Consider the following 25,507-nt stretch of genomic DNA (forward strand, 5'->3'; position numbering starts at 1 on the left):
GAACCTTTTTCATAAGACGACAGCTGGAATTTACTGGGAGAGAGATACTGACTGTCTGCCAGCAATCTGACAATTTGTTCACAGATGCACATACACTGACCTATGATAAGCACCAAGAAATCCCACATACAGTACACTGTGTATGTGTGCGTGTTTTATATGTGTGACCTGTCATATAGGTCAGTTTATACTCCCCATTCCCAATAGAGGGTATGCGTGTGACATCATCATCAAACCCGGAAGTTACGCGGGAACACTTACTGAGTGACAAAAAACTACTTTCTGGCCTTGACAGCCCATACATCCAAAAAGATAACTCTATTTAATTGCATTAAACGACTTTAAACAACATTAAATAAACTTTGCCACCACCTTTGCCACTCGATCTGCCATTCACTTTATGCATGCGCATACCCTCTATTATAGCCCAGTAATCTAAAGTGAATAATTACATCATTCATGCAGTATGACGTAAGGATATATATATATAGGCTGAGCCAGAGACATTGGAGTAATGTCCTATCTGTGTCATGGGTCCGGGCCGGGGACCACCAGTTGCTCCTAATTAAGAACCCTTACGGGACATGTAACTGTGGGAGTGTACAAATGGAACCACATTTGGTTCCATTTGTACACTCCCACAGTTAAATGAACACAGAGAATTTAGATTGGGGTCCCAAAGATTAAAAAAATTAAATAATCATCTGTACACTGACCCGTAAGGGTCGATTTGGATGCCTGGTGGGCCCCATACCAGCCCCATACCAAACATGCAGTGCTTTAACAGTGTGTGTATGTGTGTGCGTTTTAACAAAGGTGCAGACGATCAGAAATCAGCAGAGAGTGATCGACGTTTGCGCTACTCTATGAAGTGGACTCGGTCCCAGACTTTTTTTTCCTCCCTGGAAATAAAAACGTCTATAGTGTGTCTATAAATCCCAAAGTGACCGTCAGCACACATTAAGGTCCAATCCTTTCGCCCCATACACACAGAAGTAAATATTGTCTTCCAAACATTCTGATACTAAAATAAATAATAATAATAATAAATCAAACATTCTGTTCTCAGTGCGGCCAGAGAGTGTGTTGCTGACACACACACAGAGAGTCAAGTAAATGTCTTCCTGATCTGATAAAATTTCATTTTAGTGTCCGAATGTTAGGAAGTGTAAAACATTTCAAGCCACTGGCGGCGAGGCTTGGAATGATGTGTCTTCTCTTTGGCTGCAGCATGCGCTTCCTATCTCTGCAACAGCAACACACACAGGTCCTTTTGCTGGCTATGGGGTTGTTGCGATTGTGAAATCTGAGTTAACAGACAGACAAGAGATACAGAGAGAGAGACAGGGGGATTCAGACTGAGAGTCAGAGAGAGAAACACAAAAACAAAAGGCAATGCATTTTAGAGCTGTAGATGGAGCCAATGATCAAGTCAAGGTATTTTTTATTTTATTAATGTTGAACATTTTAATTATATTGAACCTTTGTAATTGAATATACAGGGCTAGTCTATATGGATTATATTTGTCCAGGTTGGTAAAAATGTCACCCTGCTAGCTTGAGGTCTGGGCCTACAGTCCTTCAATTAAACCTATCTGCAGTGACCATACTATCTATCTTTCACACTCTTTATATGTGCACAAACACTGCATGCATGCACACGCATGCACGCACGCACGCACGCACGCACGCACGCACGCACACACACACACACACACACACACACACACACACACACCAACAACAACAACCCAACACGGGTAATGTAACTTAAAGACCAATACATCTCAATTGGCTTTTACATTATCCAAGGGTCTCCCTGGACTATGGGCTTGCCTGTAGTTCGACTTGTCAAGTTCATAGATACTTGAAATGTTCTGCATGGCCGGCCCTAAATAGGTCATGAAACCCTTTTAAAATGTGTTTATGTGTACTGTACATTATATGGCCACTGAAAAGGTTCCATATACTACTGTATATGAGGACGTACAGGGTATGGTTTAGTCGGTTAATAATATAACAGTTCTGTCATATTCATGACAGTGTGTCACTGATCAAACAGACTGAAAGATCAATCAAGTGTCATCAGCCAGTGAACTGCACTGCAGACACAGGTCACTGCAACCTGGCAGTGCACGCTGATCTGTTTAAACTACCCCAAGATAGCATATCATATGCATGCATGTGTGCAGAGGCACTGGCACGCGCGCGCACGCACGCACGCACGCACGCACGCACGCACGCACGCACGCACGCATGCACGCACACACACACACACACACACACACACACACACACACGCACATGGGGCTTCCAGCTATTCCTGAGAAGTGGGAACATGCAGACCAGGGAAAAGGAAAAAGAGGATTGAAATGTCAGTGAACTTTGATGATGTGTCTCATTAACCACACCACCACTGACAGAGAACAGAGAGAAGGAAAGAAGAGGAGGAATCGTGACAGCTTTCTGGCCTCTGAGAGCCAGAGATGTGAGTAAATTCACCCTCCGTCTGATCCAGACTGGGTCTGGGAACCTATAGGGCCAGATGAGTCGCTCAATAATGGATTGATTCCTTTTAGTGAGTTTTTTTCCCAACATTCTGCTTGCAAATTAGACAAATGATCATCTGGCTGCAAGCTAATGAACATTATTATGCCTCCTTTCTCTATCAGTCCATTCATTAATTTGTACTTCATCATACGGCCATGTTGTTGAAAAAAAAAGAACCCAATAGATTTTCAGCTGAAAAAAAGACGCTTCAGCTTTGTTTATTTTTTAACAGTTTTTTTTGCCTCTGGTGTTAAGTCTACTTGCTCCCTTCTCTCGTCTCTCTCTCTCTCCCTCTCTCTCCCTCGTCCTTACTTTCTTTACTGTCCCTCCGTATCAATTGAAAGTCTATTTGTTTCTATAGAATATGGGAGGATTGATCTGATATATTTGTGAAATGTAAAATGTTTTTAAGGAAAAGTGAGTGGAGCATTTTTTTCTTTATTGCTGTACTTTATGTGAGAACATCATATGAATATATATTGGATCGTGTGTGAAGACACAGGCTTTGTTTAAATAAAGGTTTTATTAAAAGCCAATTAAGAACTGCCTCCCCCTGGCCAGCTGGGGCGCCTGATGGAGGGGAAAGGAACTGGTTGGAATAACGTGTTCCTTCCACGCGCTACGTCCAACCAGGGAAACTCCCCCCTGTCAGGTGTAAAGGAGCAACTTGGACACTCAGGCATGAAGGAAGCATGAGTTCAAGTCCGTTGCTCTCCCCAGGTTGGCGGAGGATGTGTAGAGCCCAGGATCACATTAGATAATACACAGGGGTGAAAAATGGGTTACAAAATCGTGGGATAAAAAATATTAGAAAAAAAAAAAAAAGCCAATTAAGTCTTGTCTTGTCTTGTCTTGTCTTGTCTTGTCTTGTCTTGTCTTGTCTTGTCTCAACTCAGCATGTTGTTGAGACTCAGCTCTCGTTCCGTGTGTGTGGTTCTGGCGTGTGTCTCTCTGGCGCTGCACCTCCTGCTGGCTCTCTTCTGTCTCTCCGTCCTCCAGACGGCCTGCGTCCCTCCTCCTCCCTCGTCCTCCTCTTCCTCCTCCTCCTCCTCCTCCTCCTCGTCCTCCTCCTCGCCCTCGTCACCTGAGACGGACGCCCTGCGGCGCCGCCAGTCGGCAGTGGTGGAAAAAGTACAAGTCCAATGGTTTTATTTAAGTCAAAGTATCAAGACTGCAGTGTGGAAGTAGTAGCCTAGTATTCAGTTATAAGCAAAAGTCCGGAATTCAAAATGCACTTGAGTAAAAGTACAAAAGTATTTTGTCATCAAAATGTACTAAAGTAGTACTCATTATGCAAAATGTCCCATTTCAAGTTTTCAAGTGTATACAAATCTTTTGAAAATAGCAGATCTACAAGCTCACAATGCGTCGACGCATTTTGAGCTTGTAGATCTGCTATATTCAAATGGCCAAAATGTATATACTGTTGAAGTGGTTAATGTATGTTTTGTAATAATAATCACAAATCGACAAAGTAACTAGTAACTAAAGTTTTTCAATAAATGTAGTGGAGTAAAAGTACAAATATTTGCCTCTGAGATGTAGTTAAATTGTACTTAAGTAAATGTACTTAGTTACTTTCCACCACCGCCAGTCGGCCTCACACTCTTCCTCGACGCCGTCATCCTCGCAGGTGACACAAAGGGTCAAAGGTCAGTCCAAGCTGACCGCGCTCTTGGACCACCCGCTGTACAACCTGCCACGCCCCACGCTGCAGGAAGACGATTGGCTGCTGAGGGTGAAGACGCCGGGGGATCCAGGAAGTAGCATAGAAGGTGAAGACAAAGAAAGGGAGGAGCTTCCTGACGATGACAGCAATTGGTGGTGGTGAGTGAGTGTGACACAGAACTGATTCACCATTCATATATATATATATATATATATATATATTAGAGATGTCCCGATACTGTATCGGTATCGGGAAAAGTATCGGATCGGCCCTTATTTGTCATATCGGGTCATATCGGTATCAGTGAAAATGCCAGTCTAACCACAGATCCAGAGCAGAGAGAGAGAGAGGAGGACGGATGTGAGAGGACGCTGGCGTCAGTTTGTTCGCCGCTTCTCCATCTGAGCTAGATTAGTTCAGTTTAAGCCTATTTTAAAGTTGCCTTTTACCTCTAGTTTTAGATTAGTTATTTTTAAAGCTTTTTGACATTGCCTCCCCGATTGGACTTTTTACTGTTGTTGTGTTCACTCACCTGCTAACTCCACTGTCCCACTACCAAGGAGCGTTTTACTGCAAGAGAACGGCTTTCTGGACCTCCACCCTGGAAATACTTCGGGCTGTTTTTACTGTCCTGGTGTGTTGGCTGCTTCTCAACGTTGCGGTTAGTTGGCGGCTTTAGGGCTAGCTGACAACCAAAACATAGGCAGCCATCCCCCTGTCCTGGGGGATTTACTGGATTTACTGTCCTGGTGTGTTGGCTGCTTCTCAACGTTGCGGTTAGTTGGCGGCTTTAGGGCTAGCTGACAACCAAAACATAGGCAGCCATCCCCCCCCCGTGTTCTCGTCGTTCTGGTTAGCTGGCGACCTCAGGGCTAGCCGGCGACCAGTAACGTGCAGTTCCTCCTGTGCTGTCAGTGGGGCACGAAGTTGCTTGCTAGCCAGCAAGCAACTGGTGGCTGCAGCCGGCCCGGCTAACAGGATCACATCATCTTCACAGTCCATACTCCTACCGGGCAGTATGCTACAATATTCCATCTCGCAACTGCTTCGGCTCAACAACTTCACCACTCCGTTATCCACTTCAGTCATCCGACGGATTAGAATTATCCGCCGTCCCCGCTATATCCACAGAAGTTCCCGTCGTAAATTTGTCTTCTCTCAATCCTGTCACTCCATTCACTCCATCTGTTCAACCAAACGCTCCGTCGCATGTGTGACACGTCATCAGAGCACACTCCCAGCTAGCCAATACAGCAGCGCTGGGATCGTCGCGAGACCACTTTACTGCAGGTGGCATACAAAACGTGGAGTGGATTCCACCTTACTCCGGCCACTGCAGAAATTCACGACTCCATCAACAGTCAAAATTGAACTTTTCAACCTACAAACCCTCAAAGAAAAATCCTCTCTCATTCACACCCACATTCTGGAAAAACAATTAGACATCATGTGCCTTGTTGAGACCTGGCACCAGCCAGGGGTTTATTCATCACTCAACAAAGCCTGCCCTCCTGGTTACAAATACCTGGAGAAAGCACGCAGCACTGGTGGTAAAGGTGGTGGCTTAGCCATCCTGCACAAAGGCCATCTGGACCTGTCTCCCCTCCCTCTGCCAGCATTCTCTTCATTTGAATGTCTCGGTTTTAAATGCAAACCCCCCTCCACTATGACAGCAATACTCATTTACCGGCCACCAAAACCAAACTCACTTTTTATTTCAGAACTGCATGATCTCCTCACAACACTCTGTATTACATCCACCAACACCTTAATTCTAGGAGATCTGAATATTCACATGGACACCCCCACCTCACCCCCCGCAGCTGAACTACTACAACTACTGGACTGCCTCCACCTCACACAGCACGTGCACGTCCCAACACATGACAGGGGACATACGCTTGATCTGGTCATCAGTGACCCTGGCCTGATCAGCAACCTGCAGGTGTACGAGATGGGTGTGTCTGACCACAGAGTCATCTCTATGGAGCTGCCATTCCCCTCCCCCCACAATAAGCCAAAACGTCAAATTCACTTCAGACAAATCAAAAACATCAACCCCGACGCCTTTGCCCTGGACCTTCATGACCTCTCCTCTGCAACCCCCTCATCAGCCACTGAATCAGTTGACCTCTACAACAACACCCTGAGCCGTCTCCTGGATCTTCACGCCCCTGTCAAAACAAAAACAGTCACTTTCTCACGCTCCTCCCCCTGGTTCACCAGTGAGCTGCGGAAAGCGAAGGCAGCGGGCCGTGTCCTTGAGCGCCGTTTCATGGCGTCAGGACTCACTGTCCACAGGCTGGCATACAGGGAGCATCAAAAAGCCTATGCAAAGGCCCTCAGAGATGCCCGGTCACTTTTCTACTCCAATATCATCAATAACAACTCCGGTAACTCCAAGCAACTTTTCACCACCATAAATAACATCCTCAAACCACAATCACCCACTCACAGCGACACCACAGAGGACCAATGCAACAGCATCCTAGACTCATTCAGGTCAAAAGTCAATAACATCCGCTCCACCCTATCGCACTCCTCCACTTCAACTTCCCTGTCTGTCACCCCACTGCCAGGGATCCCCCAGCCTTTCCACTGCTTTGCCAACATCTCACAACACCAGGTTGAGGCCATCATCTCCAAGATGAAACCATCAACATGCGCCCTTGACCCCTTCCCCACAGCACTGTTAAAAACCCACATTACTGCCATAAGCCCCCTCATCACCACAGTCATCAACCTCTCCCTCCAAGCCGGCTGTGTTCCACCTGCCTTAAAATCAGCCATCATTACACCTCTCCTGAAAAAACCCACTCTTGACCCGGAAGTTCATGCCAACTACAGGCCCATCTCCAACCTGCCCTTCCTCTCCAAGGTACTGGAAAAGGTAGTAGCTGCTCAACTTCAACAACACCTAAAAAACAATAACCTCTTTGACAAATTCCAGTCAGGATTCCGCTCAGCCCACAGCACAGAAACAGCACTGGTCAGAGTCACCAACGACCTGCTGATGGCAGCTGATAACGGCTCCCCCTCCCTCCTCATCCTCCTGGACTTGTCAGCCGCATTTGACACAGTCGACCATACCATCCTCCTCAACCGACTCCACTCCACTATAGGACTCACCGACACTGCACTAAACTGGTTCACCTCATATCTCACGGACAGAACCGAGCGCGTTTCCCTGGGAGGTGTTCACTCACGTTCACACCCTGTCACCTGCGGCGTACCCCAAGGTTCCGTCCTCGGCCCCACCCTTTTCACTCTCTATATGCTCCCCCTTGGTCGTGTCATCAGTCGGCATGGGATATCCTACCACTGCTACGCTGATGACACCCAACTCTACCTCAGGACAGTCCCACCCCCCTCTGCCCCCCTGTCATCACCATCATCACCATCATCCACACTGACCACCTGCCTTGAGGAGATAAAGGCGTGGATGACTGACAACTTTCTCCAACTCAACAGCTCCAAGACAGAGGCCATTCTCATCGGCACCCCACACCAGGTCAAATCATCCCCAATAACCAGCATCACCTTCTCCACCCAGGACCTCCCCCTCTCACCTGTAGTCACCAACTTAGGTGTAAAAATGGACCCCCAACTGACCTTTGACCCTCACATCAAACACCTCTGCAAAACCTCATTCTTTCACCTCCGAAACATAGCCAGACTCCGTCCCACACTCACCCTGCCAGATGCAGAAAAACTTGTTCACGCCTTTGTCTCCTCAAGGCTTGACTACTGCAACGCACTTCTCACCGGGATCCCTAGCAAGAGCATCCAGAGGCTCCAGTACATCCAGAACAGTGCTGCTAGGATCCTGGTGAGAGTGCGGAAATATGATCATATCACACCCATACTCCATTCCCTTCACTGGCTTCCCGTCTCCTCCAGGATTGAATACAAGGTCTGCCTCCTCACCCATCAGTGCATCCACAGCAACGCCCCTTCCTATCTGAAGGAACTCATTGAACCCCCAGCCTCCACCCGCTCCCTCCGCTCTGGAAATTCTAACACACTCAAAACCACCAAAACAAAACTCCGCACCATGGGGGACCGGGCCTTCTGTTCAGCTGCTCCTCGGCTGTGGAATGCCCTCCCCGACCACCTGAGAGCACCACAATCCGTGGACGCTTTTAAAAGGGGACTTAAGACATTTCTTTTTAACAAGGCATTTGGCCAGTTGGACCATTAGTTGCCCGGTGTGCTTTTAATCCTTTTAGCAGTATACCATGAAATGTGCTTTTTTAGTCATTTTATTTAATCATGCATTATTTTAAGATTATTGTTTTTATTCTTCTTCTTGTTGTAGCACTTTGAGATTTGTTTCAAATGTAAAGTGCGTTATAAATAAAATTTATTATTATTATTATTATTAGATCCGACACAGGGGTAAGTGGTTGACACTATGGCAGGTAGATAAAATGTTGGGACTTGCTTTGGAGTTGCCTAAACTGGAAGTGCACATTTGAGTGAGGAGTCTGCTATAAACACAACAGGAGATATATAGCTAGATAGCTATAAACACAACATGATATCACGACACTGGTATCTGTATTTGGTATCGGTATCGGCTAACACAGAAATTGAGGTATCGGGATCGGATCGGAAGCAAAAATGTATCGGGACATCCCTAATTGCGAACGCAGTGAGCATTTACTATGAGACCCAGCAGATCACGTCTGTGTGTGTGTGTGTCTGTCTGTGTGTGTGTCACGCTGTAACACCACCCGCCCACCACCAGAGGGCGCAGCTGTATCACACACAAAAACACACACACACACATGCACGCACGCGCACACACACACACGCACGCACGCACGCACACACACACACAAAAAACTTAACTTAAAAAAAAACTTAACTTAAAAAAAAACTTAACTTAAAAAAAAAACGTAAAAAGGAAAAACGCACACACACAAAAAACTTAACTTAAAAAAAAACTTAACTTAAAAAAAAAAAAAAACTTAAAAAGGAAAAGCTTTAAGGAAAAACTTAAAAAAAACTTAACTTAAAAAAAAACTTAACTTAAAAAAAAAAAAAAACTTAAAGGAAAAGCTTTAAGGAAAAACTTAAAAAAAACTTCACTTAAAAAAAACTTAACTTAAAAAAAAAAAAAAAAAACTTAAAAAGGAAAAGCTTTAAGGAAAAACTTAAAACAAACTTAACTTAAAAAAAAACTTAACTTAAGAAAAATCTTAAACACAAAAAAAAGAGAACTTAAAAAAACCTTAAAAAATTACGTAATTTATTCTAATTGTTGTTTTTGCAATTCACGAGCTGCGTTCGCTTCCCGCGTTCGCGCGTCTTACTTGTATATATACTAGAATTTCGCGGGCCTTCGGCCCGCTCATCCCAGAGTTGCGTTGCCCCGCGTTGCGATACAGAAGTCCCCAGATACAGAAGTCCACAGTGACACGCGTTGTATGTAGCTGTTTTGTGCTGCAGCGCTTGCGCGCGCGCGCGTGTAGTGTTGTTGTTCTTATCCATATATGCGCCTCGGTTCGTCCTGATTGTACGACGTCAGGTGTCGACACGGTCGTGTTTGCATTATTGTAACTGTGTATGTAATCGCGGTGCTCTCCGTCCAAGTTAGAATCAGTGTAGAACCTGTGTTGTTGTTGTTCTTCTTCTACGTTTGGTTTCCGGCAGGCTGTACACTGTGTGTGTGTGCACGCGTGTGTGTGTGTGTGTGTGTGTACTGTGTAACTTCCGGTAGTGTTTCCGGAAGTGTGAAAGGTATCACGAAAAACACGTGGGTCACGTCAGTGGCGGCTGGTGACTTTTGTCCTAGAGAGGGCGCTATGAAAATATCAAGAAAACATGCACTATAGGTATCATCACATTCAATGGAAGGCTTTTAAAAATACAAAATAAACATGGCATTGCCAAACATGGCTAATTTCACTGCATTTTCCATGTAGATTGAGGCTACAGTTTTTTTTTTGTCATTGTCTTGTTGTTCCATTATGAAAATGAATTATTATCTTTACCTGGCTCCATGTGGCTCATCATTCATGTTTTTCTAGCGTCTGTGTTGACTGTGTGTTAAACTATATGTCAAACTGTGTTGTGATGTTTATGCTGCCCCCAAGTGGTTTGTGGTGTGAATAACATTGATCGCACACATTTTTCGACCCAGTGGCTTTCTATCGTTTGTATCATAGCCACGTTGACAACGTTTGTAATAAACCAACCCGTTTGTAAATCCGTCAAGATTTGAGCGAGTTATGACTGTTTATGTTTGAGCTGCCATTGAACATACTGTACTGTAGCCCCGAAGTAAGATGGCTGCCGGGTGAACGACGTCAGAAACTCCGCCTTGAGCCATCTAGTGTTTGTATATATCTATGCTCCAGATGAACGCGCAGCAACATGTGACACTCAGTAACCAATCAGAAACGTCACACAACGTAAACAACATGTGACATTTCATGGCAGCAGAATACAACGTGGCAGCATAATACAACTTGTAATCACTGCCTTTGGTTAGTGGTTCCTTATATTATATAATATTGACGTTTCTGGATTGCTAATTTTAAATAAATTACAGGCTGCAGATGTCATTTCTCCGTCATTCTTATTCACGTTTTATTCAGGGGTTGTGCATGGTGGTGCGGCGCACCAGCGCCCCCTATGGACCGGCCGCCACTGGGTCACGTGGTGGGGTTGTGAGCCATTGGGAAGGGGTGATGTAGTGTTGCCAGGTCCACGTATTGTAAGCGAGTGGTAGTGTGTGTAAGTATAGGCTGTAGGCTGTAGGAAGTCAGGGTTTGCGGTGTTGTTTACATAGTGGCATCAATGTTGGCGGTGCAGCCAATGAAAAGAGGGGAATCACGGGATGCAGTGTTGCCAGGTCCGCGAATTGTAAGCGAGTTGTAAGTAGCGTGTTGAATGGCATTTTTTCTGGGCTTGTTTTAATAGACCTGGCAACATGTGAGTGTGTGCGTGCGGGGGTGTGGGTGCTTGGGGAGATATTGTTTGTTGTGAAGAGATACAATGGCGGTGTGGGTGTGGAAGGGAGGCAACGTTGGTGTCAGTGCAATGAGTGATGTTCCGCGGTTGGTGTTGAGGGGCGGCGTTCGGCGCGATATGAGGAGATAGCGGCCGAACGACGCGGAGGGTAAGTGTGTGACGTGACTGCCGTGTGAGTGTAGTGTGTTGCAGTGTGTCAGTGACGTGTCAGTGATGTATGCAGTGTGTGACTTGGGGTCCCTTTTCCTGGGTTGGGTACAACTTCTCACTTGTATATATAGATATATATATATATATATATATATATATATTCATTTATACTTATTTAACCAAGTCACACGGTGAGAGCTGTTGTGACACATGTGAAGTATAAAAACTCCAAAGAGAGACTGCTTTTCCTCTCTGTAAAGCTCATGAACAAACCTCTAATACTTAGGCAAAGTACTCAGGATAAACGCAGAGGCAGACAGATGAATGAAGGTTTCAGAGTCCAGGTTTATTTCAGAGACAAAGTACAACTCAGATGCATGGCCGGAGCCATGCATGCACCCAGCCTGACGGCAGGACACACACTAACACACAGATAGGCATTTTCAGTAGACCTTATACAGATACATGAGACAACAACAGGAAATGCAAAGGTGGTCTCAGGTTACCCTACCCCCTATACCAAATGGTCATGTCTAAATAAGGTAATGGTCACCAGGAAGGACAACAGGAGACCTCTGGTCTGAATGCTCCTAGATCAGAGTAGGCCTGGCTATTTAGCATAGGCGCCAGCTGTGAAGAATGGTGCCTGAGCGTCTACACAAACACGTCCTGTAGCCTGAGCCTCTCATGAGGAGAGAGACGAGAGTAACACTTTTAGTTTAAAACAATTCAGTCTATGTCTAGTTATTATTAAGCGATATTAATGAAATGTGGTTCCAAAATATACGACATTCCTCCCTGGATAAACGTACTACACGTTTATCACAAAATAAAAGGAACCACATTTGGACCTCCCTTGACACTAAGAAAAGATAAAATTAAAAACAACAGATAGGCCTAAGACAAACAAACAATTACATTAGAATTCAAATGGTTACAGAGACAAACGGAATCAAGGTTACATAACTTCTTCAGGCAATTCTCATTACATACACTATACACATAACTAAATTTCGGTTCAGCATCAGTAGAATCTTTTAGTGTTCTTATTAAAATCTAATCTGAAATGTTGATTGATTACAAATAAGCGAGATCGGGCGTGTTTATGGCTTGGGACCGCCAGGCCCAACCCTGCTAATCAACACATTAAAAACTAGTCACCACTATAAAGTGAAAAAACATCCTATACTTACACTGCTTAATTTAGGACATGCTATAACATATACGTTTATAATGCTTTAAATAAAACTCTGCTCTACTAAAGGCAGTACTACGCATCACGTCCAGTTGATAACGCAGGTAAAAATACGTTAACAGGCCAGAGTCTAAGCAATATTCAACTAATATTCTCTACACGTCTCTAGGAAATTACCTCATTGTTCCATAAGTAGGCTACTCATGACTCAACTTATCAAATTATACGACAAAAACATACAATCAACATAATACCTACTAATTCACGTTGAAAACAATATATTTTTCTCCTCCAATTCTCCTAGTATGCAATTAAAAACACTTTCACAAAAATACATATACCTCTTTGTCCATCAGTCACCACGCACGGGCAGCAAGGCTGTACAGTTCCTTGACGCACCGCCACGGAGATGTGTCCTTTTTCGGCCCGTGTCGTCTATAATGTATGATCAGTACATTGCATATTACACGGCCGCTGTTTGACACTGTCCTCTTGTCCATTTCGAAATGAATTCTACACACCTCCTCCTCCCTTCAGTCATGAATCGCAACACATGACTGACAAAGCGAATTCACGAGAACCGCAGATGGTCACCAAAGCAGACCGTAGCCCGCAGAGCAACTGCCTCGCCTTGCCGTCGCCGAGCAGAGCCGAAGAAGCGGGTCCTCCGCCTCCCTTAGACCGCTGATTGCCGAGTAGATGAAGCCAAGGAGCCCCCTCGAATCGCCGCTGAGCACCGCCGCCCCTCTGGTAGGAGATCCGCTGCTCCCCGCCGAGACGTGAAGAGAAGCACGTTCCCCGTCGACGCGCTGTGGAGGGCCTCTCCCTCCTTGTCCACATCGGAGATCCGGAGCGCACCGTTCGCGCTGTTGTTCCCCATCCGAAGAGAAGACCACTTCTTCCCGCTGTAGACGAACGCCGCATCGCCGAAAAATCAAACCAACCACCAACCGCCAAAATTAGACTGAATAAAAAAGCCCCTGACTCTCTTCTGCCTGACGCAAAAAATGCATCAAAGACACCGGTTACGTCGCACCAATTGAAGTATAAAAACTCCAAAGAGAGACTGCTTTTCCTCTCTGTAAAGCTCATGAACAAACCTCTAATACTTAGGCAAAGTACTCAGGATAAACGCAGAGGCAGACAGATGAATGAAGGTTTCAGAGTCCAGGTTTATTTCAGAGACAAAGTACAACTCAGATGCATGGCCGGAGCCATGCATGCACCCAGCCTGACGGCAGGACACACACTAACACACAGATAGGCATTTTCAGTAGACCTTATACAGATACATGAGACAACAACAGGAAATGCAAAGGTGGTCTCAGGTTACCCTACCCCCTATACCAAATGGTCATGTCTAAATAAGGTAATGGTCACCAGGAAGGACAACAGGAGACCTCTGGTCTGAATGCTCCTAGATCAGAGTAGGCCTGGCTATTTAGCATAGGCGCCAGCTGTGAAGAATGGTGCCTGAGCGTCTACACAAACACGTCCTGTAGCCTGAGCCTCTCATGAGGAGAGAGACGAGAGTAACACTTTTAGTTTAAAACAATTCAGTCTATGTCTAGTTATTATTAAGCGATATTAATGAAATGTGGTTCCAAAATATACGACACATGCCACATAAATGTGTGAAGAAATGTATTTCCTGTCCTGGTGTCTGTATTGAAAGTAGCCTAAATGAAACATGATAGCAAGGGAATATATTGGTTAAAACATGGTTGACTATATATCCCCGAAATGTAGTGTACGGAAAGTATGTTTTGTTTTGTGTAGTAAACCATTTTCTGCTGACAAGGTTTGATTATAGGGGGAGCTGTGGGGAAAAACTAAGCATGTTAGCAATAGTTTCAGGAAGTGAGGTACCAGGAACATCTATAAAAGTACAGGAAGTGAGGTGTGTCAAAGAGACTCATTGTTTGCCCTTTGTTTTCTTTTAACCATAATCTTTGTCACGTTAAATGTGCTAGTATATAAATAAAAGTTGAGTTGAGTTGAGACTCTTTTACGGCCAATACTAATTAAACCCTAATCAGAAATTGACAAACCACAGAGTATTGGGGCTGGAAAACTTTGAGATCTGGAAGAAGAAAAGTTTGGTCAAGAAACATTTCTGAGGGTTTAGCTCTGAATCCATTCTGAGCTTTTGGACAAAGGGATACGTACCTGCTGTGGGCTCCTGACTTGAAGGTTGGGTGAGGAATATACTTTTTTCCATTTTTGATTAATGCATTGCCTTTTCATTTGATTACTTTGTGGATTAGGCTACTTGATTTTTGGAAGATCTACAATGTTGTGGTTCGATTACTTTTGGATTACCTTTGGGATTAGGCTACCTTTTTGATACATTGCGGGATTTAAAGATTGAACATTTTTATTTGTACTTGAATCTTGAATGCTCAATTGAATTGTATTATTATTTTGGTTTGATCAAGTTTAAGTCAGATAACATATTGCAATTTAGCTTCAGTTTTGTGTTTTCCTTTTGGTTGCAATAATTTGGTTACAGTATGAAGAATTACTGATGCAGGTGCAGGACCTTTATTTATTTTAGTTCTTTCACCCATTTTGACCTGAGATCAGATTCTAAATGTCTGTTTGAAAATGTTTCTGAAAAAGCTATGTTTCTATGTCAGTCGTTCTTCGATTTTTCAAAAATAGCAGACCTACAAGCTCGTAGCGCGCCACTCGGTGGCGCGCTATGAGCTTGTAGATCTGCTATTTTTCAATAGCTAAAACATAACATAATGCTAACACCAAAAAGGGTTCCCGCCCAAAATGGGTTATTATAACTCAGACATACAATTTTATGGTTCCTGTTGTTATACTGTGTCTCTTTTTCCAATGAACCCTGAGCAAAAAAGCAGCGTATACACATTGTTTCAAACAAATACAACACAATATGAACCCCTAGAATGAATTAAGTCTCATACCACAACGCTACATAGCCACATGTTATTACAAGCATTTTGAAAGTGCTGATGGATGGATTATTACAATCTATTAATGTATGAGGCTAATGGGGATAGTAGTACATATTATAGGTTCAGCTGTAGTCAAACAAGTTTACTTTAATGCCATGGCATGAATCCCTTTGGAACCTCTTGTAAAACAAAATCACAGCTATGATTTATGAGAGCATAGTTTGAGGTATAATCAGAGATTCGTGGGTGCATCTAAAATAACTACCGTTAGAGCAGAGATAAATAAATAAATATGGGGAGGAGGGGGAGGGGGAGGGGGAGGGGGAGAGGGAGAGGGGAGGAGAGAAAGAGGGGGAGGGGGAGAGGGAGAGGGGAGGAGAGAAAGAGGGGGAGGGGGAGAGGGAGAGAGAGGGGGGGGAGAGGGAGAGAGGGAGATAATACATGTATAGGATACTTTCAACCCAGGGCCAGAGCTATAAGATGAATGACTAACAAATCACTATCGCGCTATCCATGGTTCTGAATCAACAGTCATGTACAGTATCTTCTCAGCCAGTAGTCAAAATGGGCCAATAGGAGGCCCATTCAGGTCCAAATGGGCCAATAGGAGGCCCATTCAGGTCCACAACAATGCAGTTACAATGTACATGTTTGTTGATGACTGTACGTGTCATTTGATTAAAATATCTGATGGTCTTCAAAATAAAGAAATCACACCCGTGTGAAGTGAGGGGCGCTAATATATCAAAGTCTAACTCATGTTGATGTGATGTAATGGTGATGTGAAACAAACGGTGCCAACACAAACATTAAACGCCATTAACAATAAAGAGACAATATGACATAATGAGGCACAATTTTCCCTTCATTGTCAATGGCGTTTACAAAACAAACATTGAACTAAAGACAAACATTAAACCTGTGTATAGGAAGGGCTGGCGCCCCTCAAAAACATGAATGTATAATTTTCATTGACAGAGTCTTTTTGCACCAGTCGGTACTACATGTCTCTCAATTGGAATTCCACCCCAGCGCCAATAGGCCTATCTCACAGAATGTCCCCGCCCCCTTAATACGCCCCCTTTCGGGGTTAGTGGTGATAGCGTGACGTCACTCCATAGACGCTACATGTTAACAGAGGTCATTTAAGAAGTCTACAACTTTAGTTTTCTCAAGGTAAGGTTTGTTCTATCTGTTCGACTGATTTACCATCTTGTTTGCTTCATAATAATATTGGTCTGTCACATTTTTACATTAGAAAATGTAAATGTACTGTAAAAAAACGTGTAAATGCTAATGTTAAATGACACCACTATTTACCGGAAGTGGGCGTGGAAAGCGGGCTGTGAGATAGGCCTATTCCACCCCAGCGCCAATTCATAGGCTCGTTCTGCCCTCCTTTCCTCCCATGCATGTCTTCTCCTATAGGCAGAGTGGGAGTGACGAGGAGGAGGAGGAGAGGGAGGTTGGCTATGACAAAGATCAATGGACGGACGATTCCAAGTCACACCCTCTATGGCTGCGTTTCCACCTGGGCATCACTCGCTGGGAACTGTATGACAGGAAGGACCCCGTTCTGGCCCAGCTGACTCATTATCTGGCAACGCAGCGCATTCTCAAAGCTGGTGAGTGGGAGAGAAGAGGAGGGGAGGGGAGGGCTACTTGGTGGGATGGTTGGTGACACAGGATGGTATAGGTCAGTGGTTGTCAACCTGGGTGGGGGTCGCCAAATTATTTTGGGGGGTCCCCAGATTTAAAAATTACACCTGTGTGAAGTGAGGGCCGCTCTTATCATCGTACCTCCTCCACATGCCCTATAGTTCTTTCACGTCACTGAGACAAGGAATTACACAATGCCCCACACTATACCACGTCTCGGCCATGTTATACCCACGCAAATAATATTAACGAGAATTATATACATAGCCGATTAGCTCGTGACGTAAATCCTCCTTTCATTGTCGATGCCATTTAATGTTTGTGTTAGCACAAAACGCTGATTTGGACACATGATGTACTGTAAATTCTCCTGTCATTGTCAATGTCAAATGTGACACGAGTTAGGACAAAAAGCTGTAGAGTATAGGAGGGGCTAGCACCCCTAAAAAAAAAAAAAAACGTTGAGAACGTTGGGTGAGAGAGGGGGATGTTTCAAGGAGACGGGAGGACAGGAAAACAAGTTTCAGGGTGAAGAGGAGTATGAGGTTTAACGTTGTTCTCTTCCTGGAAGACCTAGTGGTTCTCAAAAGGGTTAGTCCAGCTAGAAGTTAGCCCAATGAGAGAGTGTATAAGAATGTCAATTCAGATCGCAGGTTTCACTCTCTCCACTGGTATCTGCCCACCTACAGTATAGACAGAAATATGTAATAAATCTAATCCAAAAACAAAAGATATGTGTCAGTCGATCCCTGGCACAACATTTGTTCAAAAGGGGGTGGCCTAATACGTATACATTTGGGTCCTTTCCTTGACAAATATTTGAGAACCATTGTTTAATGCCATCCGTCAGTCAACACCGGCACCTGCCAACTGACTTCACTCTAATGAGATCCCCTTTACCGTTCACACAAAGCAGGTACAAAGTTGGGCCTATATATGCAGAGTTCTACTCCCTACAGCAGTTTTATAACTATATCTACAATTTACAATTTACAATTTAGGCATTTAGCAGACGCTCTTAATCCAGAGCGACTTACATTAAGCAAGAACAAAAAGCATGGGAATACATCACATATGTAAAATGCATTTATCGCGAAACATGCGTAAGCTAAGAACGTGACTAGAACATATCTATATAATGACACTATACATATAAACTATAACTAGAACATATCTATATAATGACACTATACATATAAACTATACATATATGCTATACTATGCTGTACATATATACTATGAAGTGCTATGACTACATACAATGCACTTATTGTGCTGTCTACATGACATGCTATAAGTCTGTTTCAAATGCTATATAAGTCTAAGAAGTGCCGTCTAAGGGGGGTAGGGTAAGTGCTAACATTATGGAGGTTCATTTAAATAGCCTACAATATACTGCATGTAGAGGTTTATGAGAAACTGCTACCAAATCTGTCAAACAAATGCTTAGCTATAAGTAAACTTTATACCACTCCGAGAGAGAAAATCCCCTGCAGTCTGTTTCTTAACGTTATGCAATCAATCATTCTGTAAGAACAGGTGCTGCTTTTCTTTTCAAGCAGTAGATAATATCTAATTTTGGAGTGAAAATCTCCATAGGCAGCAGCAGACCTGCCTCCTCGCATGTCCATCTTGCTTGGTACTCTGCCAACACAGGCTAGAATCACATGTCCATCTTGCTTGGTACTCTGCCAACACAGGCTAAAATCACATGTCCATCTTGCTTGGTACTCTGCCAACACAGGCTAGAATCACATGTCCCTCTTGCTTGGTACTCTGCCAACACAGGCTAGAATCACATGTCCCTCTTGCTTGGTACTCTGCCAACACAGACTAGAATCACATGTCCATCTTGCTTGGTACTCTGCCAACACAGGCTAGAATCACATGTCCATCTTGCTTGGTACTCTGCCAACACAGGCTAGAATCACATGTCCATCTTGCTTGGTACTCTGCCAACACAGGCTAGAATCACATGTCCATCTTGCTTGGTACTCTGCCAACACAGGCTAAAATCACATGTCCATCTTGCTTGGTACTCTGCCAACACAGGCTAGAATCACATGTCCATCTTGCTTGGTACTCTGCCAACACAGGCTAGAATCACATGTCCATCTTGCTTGGTACTCTGCCAACACAGACTAGAATCACATGTCCATCTTGCTTGGTACTCTGCCAACACAGGCTAGAATCACATGTCCATCTTGCTTGGTACTCTGCCAACACAGGCTAGAATCACATGTCCATCTTGCTTGGTACTCTGCCAACACAGGCTAGAATCACATGTCCATCTTGCTTGGTACTCTGCCAACACAGGCTAGAATCACATGTCCATCTTGCTTGGTACTCTGCCAACACAGACTAGAATCACATGTCCATCTTGCTTGGTACTCTGCCAACACAGGCTAGAATCACATGTCCATCTTGCTTGGTACTCTGCCAACACAGGCTAGAATCCCGAGAAACTCTACACACAATAATATTCTCACTCTGCAGAAATACCACCCACGTACTGTAGTACACAAAACAAAGGAAACGCCACCAAACTGTTCAATTGAGGGACAGAAGTATCACTTGTGTGGGACAAGTGGGACGGGGTTAGCATCTTACTTAAGTTGCTATTAAATGCCTTATATTCGACCATAGGCCTATTATTTTGTGATTAAACCCCTCTGGCATCTCACATTTTGTTTTAAAATTGATCATGGGTGGTATGGCCAACTTGGTACTGTAGCCTATATATTTTTCATATTGTTATTTTAACAGGCTTAAAAACACAACTTGCAGTAAAAGAGACAATGAGAGCCTTACAACAGAAAGCCAACTTTATGGGACTAACTTAACTATTAGGGCATTTGAACCTGCCAGTCACAATGTAGGACAGGGTCTCAGGCAGTATCATACCAAAATATAGACTAGAGACATGTAGGAATACAAAGATTTGGCCCCTGCACTAGTGGCTCTGTTTAATTTAAAGACTAAATTGAAGTGGACCTCAATATCCACTACCAGTAATGCCCTAAAAGTGTCAACACTGTGCTCACTGCAGGTTCTCTGTGGGTTAAAAAAGTAATTACAGTCCAAATCACGGGCGCTCTCATTAAAACTCTACTCCCTTCGTACAAACGAGTCTGGGAAACGGCCAGAGGCACTGCGGCAGTATTCGCTGTGACTGTGACAAGTTCTGTAACACGGTTTACATTTAGAGCAGTAAAGAGCTGCGAGGCAGCAGTGCAGGCTCTTCCTCTTGCTTTCTCTCTCTCTCTCTCTGTCTGTCTCTCTTTCTCTCTCTCACACACACACACACACACACACACACACGCACACACGCACGCACACGCACATACACACACGCACGCACACGCACATACACACACGCACTACACTCACAGACTCTACTGATGGCTTGTATTATTGGGGATGAAACGACTAACCCAGGAGGTTTTGGCACAAAGCTTGATGAGTCTAAAATCTGCCGTGAGACAGGAGGAGTTTGAACGAGCTAAGCCAAGCACAAAAGGAGGAGGCATGTAAGGACACAACGGCGTGTGCGCGCGCTCGCACGTGTGTGTGCGTACTGTGTACGCGCATGCTTGTACAGTAGTATGACGCTATTTGTACTGTGCATGCTTTCCTGTGATCTCTCTTGACTGTCAAAGACGACAGAAACAGTGTTAGAGCAGCAAAAACAAAATACAAATTGACATTCTCTTCTTATGGAGCACTGCACTGCACAACACAACACACAACACATCACTCATGATGCATGAGCTCTCAGGATTCAAAACACATGCACGCATGCACGCACACTTTTGTACATTTCAAAGACAAATAGTACTTTTTAGTTTTTACTCCACTATAATTCTATAGGAAGGGAAAACGTGTATTTTGAGCTGTGAGCTTGTAGATAACTTGTACTAGTATTGTTTTAAATTATGTACTGGATACATAAGTCCACCACTGCACATGCGTACAGTATTATGTGAACACACAAACACAAATCCAGACTTATAGGCTATACGCACATTTGCGCACTCTCAACTCAACTCACTCGACTCAATGTATCATTTATCATGAAAAAGTCAACCAAAGTGCTGCACAGGTTAAAAGAAAAACAAGGGGCAAACAATGCAATATAAACAAACATTAAGACATATAAACGGGCAGTAGAAAAGCAAAAGCAAAAGGAAAAGTAAAAAGTGCAATATAAACTGTAGGCAATATAAAAAGGTACAAAACTAGCAAGCATTTGCTTACAGTGAGGAAAAGTGGGGCTACATCAGCTTTCATTAAAAGCCTCTCTGCCACTCTCAGGCACAAACATGCACACACCCCTGGACTGACACAAACACACACACACACACACACACACACACACACACACACACACACACACACACACACACACACACACACACACACACACACACACACACACAACACACTTACTTTATCTTAGAAGACAAAGCTGGAAGCTAAAAATAGAGTTATTATGGCTGGAAGCAGAAGGCATGCAAATTAATTTGGAACAACAAAGAACCGGTCTGTGTTTCGTACCAAAGCAGAAAGACAGATAATCGAACATCGTAAATCACAAATCTCCTACTGCATGCCTGATCTTCGTAGATATAATCCTTCCTCAAGCACACGCACGCACGCACACAAGCATGTACACACACACACACACACACACACACACACACACACACACACACACACACACACACAAGCATGTACACACACACACACACACACACACACACACACACACACACACACACACGCAAGCATGTACACACACACGCAAGCATGTACACACACATTGATATGCCTTCTCCTGCCATCAAATCACACACTCTCTTTTGGGATTGGCGTTGAATGGAGCGGATTAAATAATCTTCACTACATGGTCTTCACTTCCCCTCGCATGCATAACACGCTCCTCAGCACGACATGTATCATAAGCCTTAAGGCTTAAGAGATGTCTTAACCCATTCTGACCTGAGATCAGATTCTAAAAATGTCTTCTACATCCTGACAGTTTTCTGAAAAAGCTATGTTTCTATGTCAGTGGTTCTTCGACTTTTCAAAAATAGCAGATCTACAAGCTCGTAGCGCGCCACTCGGTGGCGCGCTACGAGCTTGTAGATCTGCTATTTTTCAATAGCTAAAGCATAACATAATGCTAACACCAAAAGGGGTTCCCGCCAAAAATGTCTTAAGCCATGTATTCTCTCAACCCTTTTCATTTCAAGGACCCGTACTAGTGTCGTTTGATCTGCATTTATAGGCCAGTGCATGGTTCTCAAACATTTTCATGTCAAGGACCCCCAAGTATATATATCATGTATTTGACCACGGACCCCCACCTGAAAGGATTTTGCACCAGGGACTCCCATATAAGAGAAGATCTGTGTCAAAATGTTGTGAGCTTGTCTAATAGCCGAAAAACATTAGGGTAAAAGGGTTTCAAGTGATTTTAATGCTATAATTAACTAATGTTTTTGGGATCTCTCTAGCACCCCGCCAAGGACTCGTGGGGGTCCTTCTCGGACCCCAAATTGATTACCAATGCATTAGGCCATGGACTTGGACCCCATATTTTTTCAGTGTTTATTTGGACATTTGGTATACTCATGTCATGTGTATTCACCCATTTGTTACGTACCCATAATGGTACATTTGGACCCTTGATGGTCCCCAAAGTACACCGGATGTTGTAATAATTCCTGCTGACGTTTATTTAAGTCAATTCTTTTCATCTTTTTTTTGTTGATTAAATCCCATGGCAAAATTATGTAGGGCTATTGTTATTTATGTAGTTTGTAAAACAAAGTGAGTTGAGTGGGCAACTGAATTATTCTGATGGGTATCAATATGGTCTGTCTATCTATGACTTCAGGCCAAACTCAGAACCATAACTCTAAAAGTAGACTTTAGTTCGTAGGCTACAAAACACAATCATAGATTGTTTGGTTCTAAAGTCTTGTTGTCAAATGTATTGATTGTAATGTTGTTAAATTTACTTTAACTAGGTAATTCCCAACTTCATCAATTCCCTCCTTTAAGAATCACAGTGCAGCCTGGGCCATGGCTCAGTGGTCCAGGCACCTTGGCTGTTAATCCAGTCTGGCAGTGTGCCGCGGGTTCGACTCCCGATCCCGACGGCCTTTACTGCATGTCTTCCCCCCCCATCTCTCTCCCCAGTTCCTGTCAGCCTACTGTCTGTCCCTCCATAAAATATATAAAATAAAGGTGAAAGCCACAACAACAAAAAAGAATCACAGTGCACACAAATCACAAGCTCAAAATATGCCAAATCAGTCAAATGTGAGATAAAAGGGATTCACAGACAAAATGGACCATTTCTGTCATGACCACATTATTGAAACACAATTTATATTCATTTGCAATATTCCTGTGCAACAACAACCACATTGCCTACAGGCTAAGTATCTGTATTGTGGTTGTTTTAGCTGAAATGGGCCCACCTTGTGGAGAAACAGACCAACTACATGACAAGGAATTGAGACTATTTCCACTGAGTCAGGGTGTACATAGAGGGTTTGTGAGTATAATAGAAAAATAAAAGGTTATGTAAAGTATAATTTGTGGCGACTGCAACTTCTAGAGTACATTTTGTCTTTCAGAACAGAAGACGGGAGGCACGCAGCTCAAGCTGCTCATGACCTTTCCAAACTACGGACAGGCCCTTCTGAAACCTATGAGGTAAGACAGTCATGGCATAACACTGACTGCCTGACTGATGATAACACTCGTACATAATGTCTGATAACAAATACTTTTGCGAGCTGAAAAATAGCAGATCTACAAGCTCGTAGCGCGGCACCGAGTGCCGCGCTACGAGCTTGTAGATCTGCTATTTTTTTTTAATCTTGAAAATGTGGCGCAAATCTTTCAATATAGCCTATATTCTTTCAGTGCGAACGTTTTTAACTCGGGGGGGGGTCCCTGGGCCTGGAACAAAAATATTTCCAGATGGGGGCCGGTGGCCGATTACATGTGATATTTGGAGTCCTTGACATGAAATAGTTTGTGAACCACTGATATTTAGTTTTTTCAGAAAACTGTGATTTAGAAGACATTTTGTAGAATCTGGTCTCAGTCCTAAATGGGTTAAGAAAAGCTGACCAATTTGCTGGGTGACTGACTGGTGGGATTGATGGTCAGAATTGATTAGGTGAGTGGTTCTCAAAGTTGAGATCGGGACCCTCAGGGTTCCTTAAAGAGGGTTCCAAATGGACCCGTACAGGTCTGTAACTCGGAGAGTGTATGCATGGAACCAAATGGACCCGTAACGGATCCATTTGGTTCCATTTGGACACTCTCGGAGTGAAGGGGACCCCCCCTTAACAGCAAGTCGATCAATCAATTTGTCCCGCCAGTCACCTAATCATTAGGTAGCCGGTGGGGACAAATTGATTGATTGACTTTGCTGGCTGGCTCATTGACTGGCTGGCTCAATACTGTTCATCACACGTGTGCGTGTGTGCGCGCGTGTGTGTGTGTGTGTGTGTGTGTGTGTGCGTGTGTGTGTGTGTGTGTGTGTGCGTGCGTTTGGCAGGCAGTCCAGAGATGCAGAGACAAACCTCAACTTGTTCTACTTCTCAGACTTTGAGAGACACAATGCAGAAATCGCTGCGTTTCACCTGGACAGGTACTGTTGCACGTACAGTAGGTACACGTACAGTAGGTTCACGTACAGTAGGTACACGTACAGTAGGTACACGTACAGTAGGTACACGTACAGTAGGTTCACGTACAGTAGGTACACGTACAGTAGGTTCACGTACAGTAGGTACACGTACAGTAGGTTCACGTACAGTAGGTACACGTACAGTAGGTACACGTACAGTAGGTTCACGTACAGTAGGTTCACGTACAGTAGGTTCACGTACAGTAGGTACACGTACAGTAGGTACACGTACAGTAGGTTCACGTACAGTAGGTACACGTACAGTAGGTTCACGTACAGTAGGTACACGTACAGTAGGTTCACGTACAGTAGGTTCACGTACAGTAGGTTCACGTACAGTAGGTACACGTACAGTAGGTACACGTACAGTAGGTTCACCTGGACAGTAGGTTCACGTACAGTAGGTACACGTACAGTAGGTACACGTACAGTAGGTACACGTACAGTAGGTTCACGTACAGTAGGTTCACGTACAGTAGGTACACGTACAGTAGGTACACGTACAGTAGGTTCACCTGGACAGTAGGTTCACGTACAGTAGGTACACGTACAGTAGGTACACGTACAGTAGGTACACGTACAGTAGGTTCACGTACAGTAGGTACACGTACAGTAGGTACACGTACAGTAGGTTCACGTACAGTAGGTACACGTACAGT

At 44.0% G+C, this 25,507-nt stretch overlaps 1 protein-coding gene across 1 annotated transcript in view; it reads left to right on the top strand.

Moving 5' to 3' along the window:
• LOC306936295 (extracellular serine/threonine protein kinase FAM20C-like) overlaps positions 1-25,507 on the top strand; it is a gene marked incomplete at its 5' end in the record, with an annotated part of 39,051 nt that overhangs the window by 7,341 nt on the left and 6,203 nt on the right. Inside the window, 5 exons of the mRNA XM_079519784.1 lie at positions 3,447-3,681; positions 4,184-4,377; positions 16,901-17,097; positions 23,782-23,860; positions 24,717-24,809. Coding sequence (XP_079375910.1) covers positions 3,447-3,681; positions 4,184-4,377; positions 16,901-17,097; positions 23,782-23,860; positions 24,717-24,809 — 798 coding nt within the window. The remainder of the gene's footprint in view (positions 1-3,446; positions 3,682-4,183; positions 4,378-16,900; positions 17,098-23,781; positions 23,861-24,716; positions 24,810-25,507) is intronic.

This window comes from Electrona antarctica, assembly GCF_951216825.1.
Source record: "Electrona antarctica genome assembly, chromosome: 14".
NCBI lineage: Eukaryota > Metazoa > Chordata > Actinopteri > Myctophiformes > Myctophidae > Electrona > Electrona antarctica.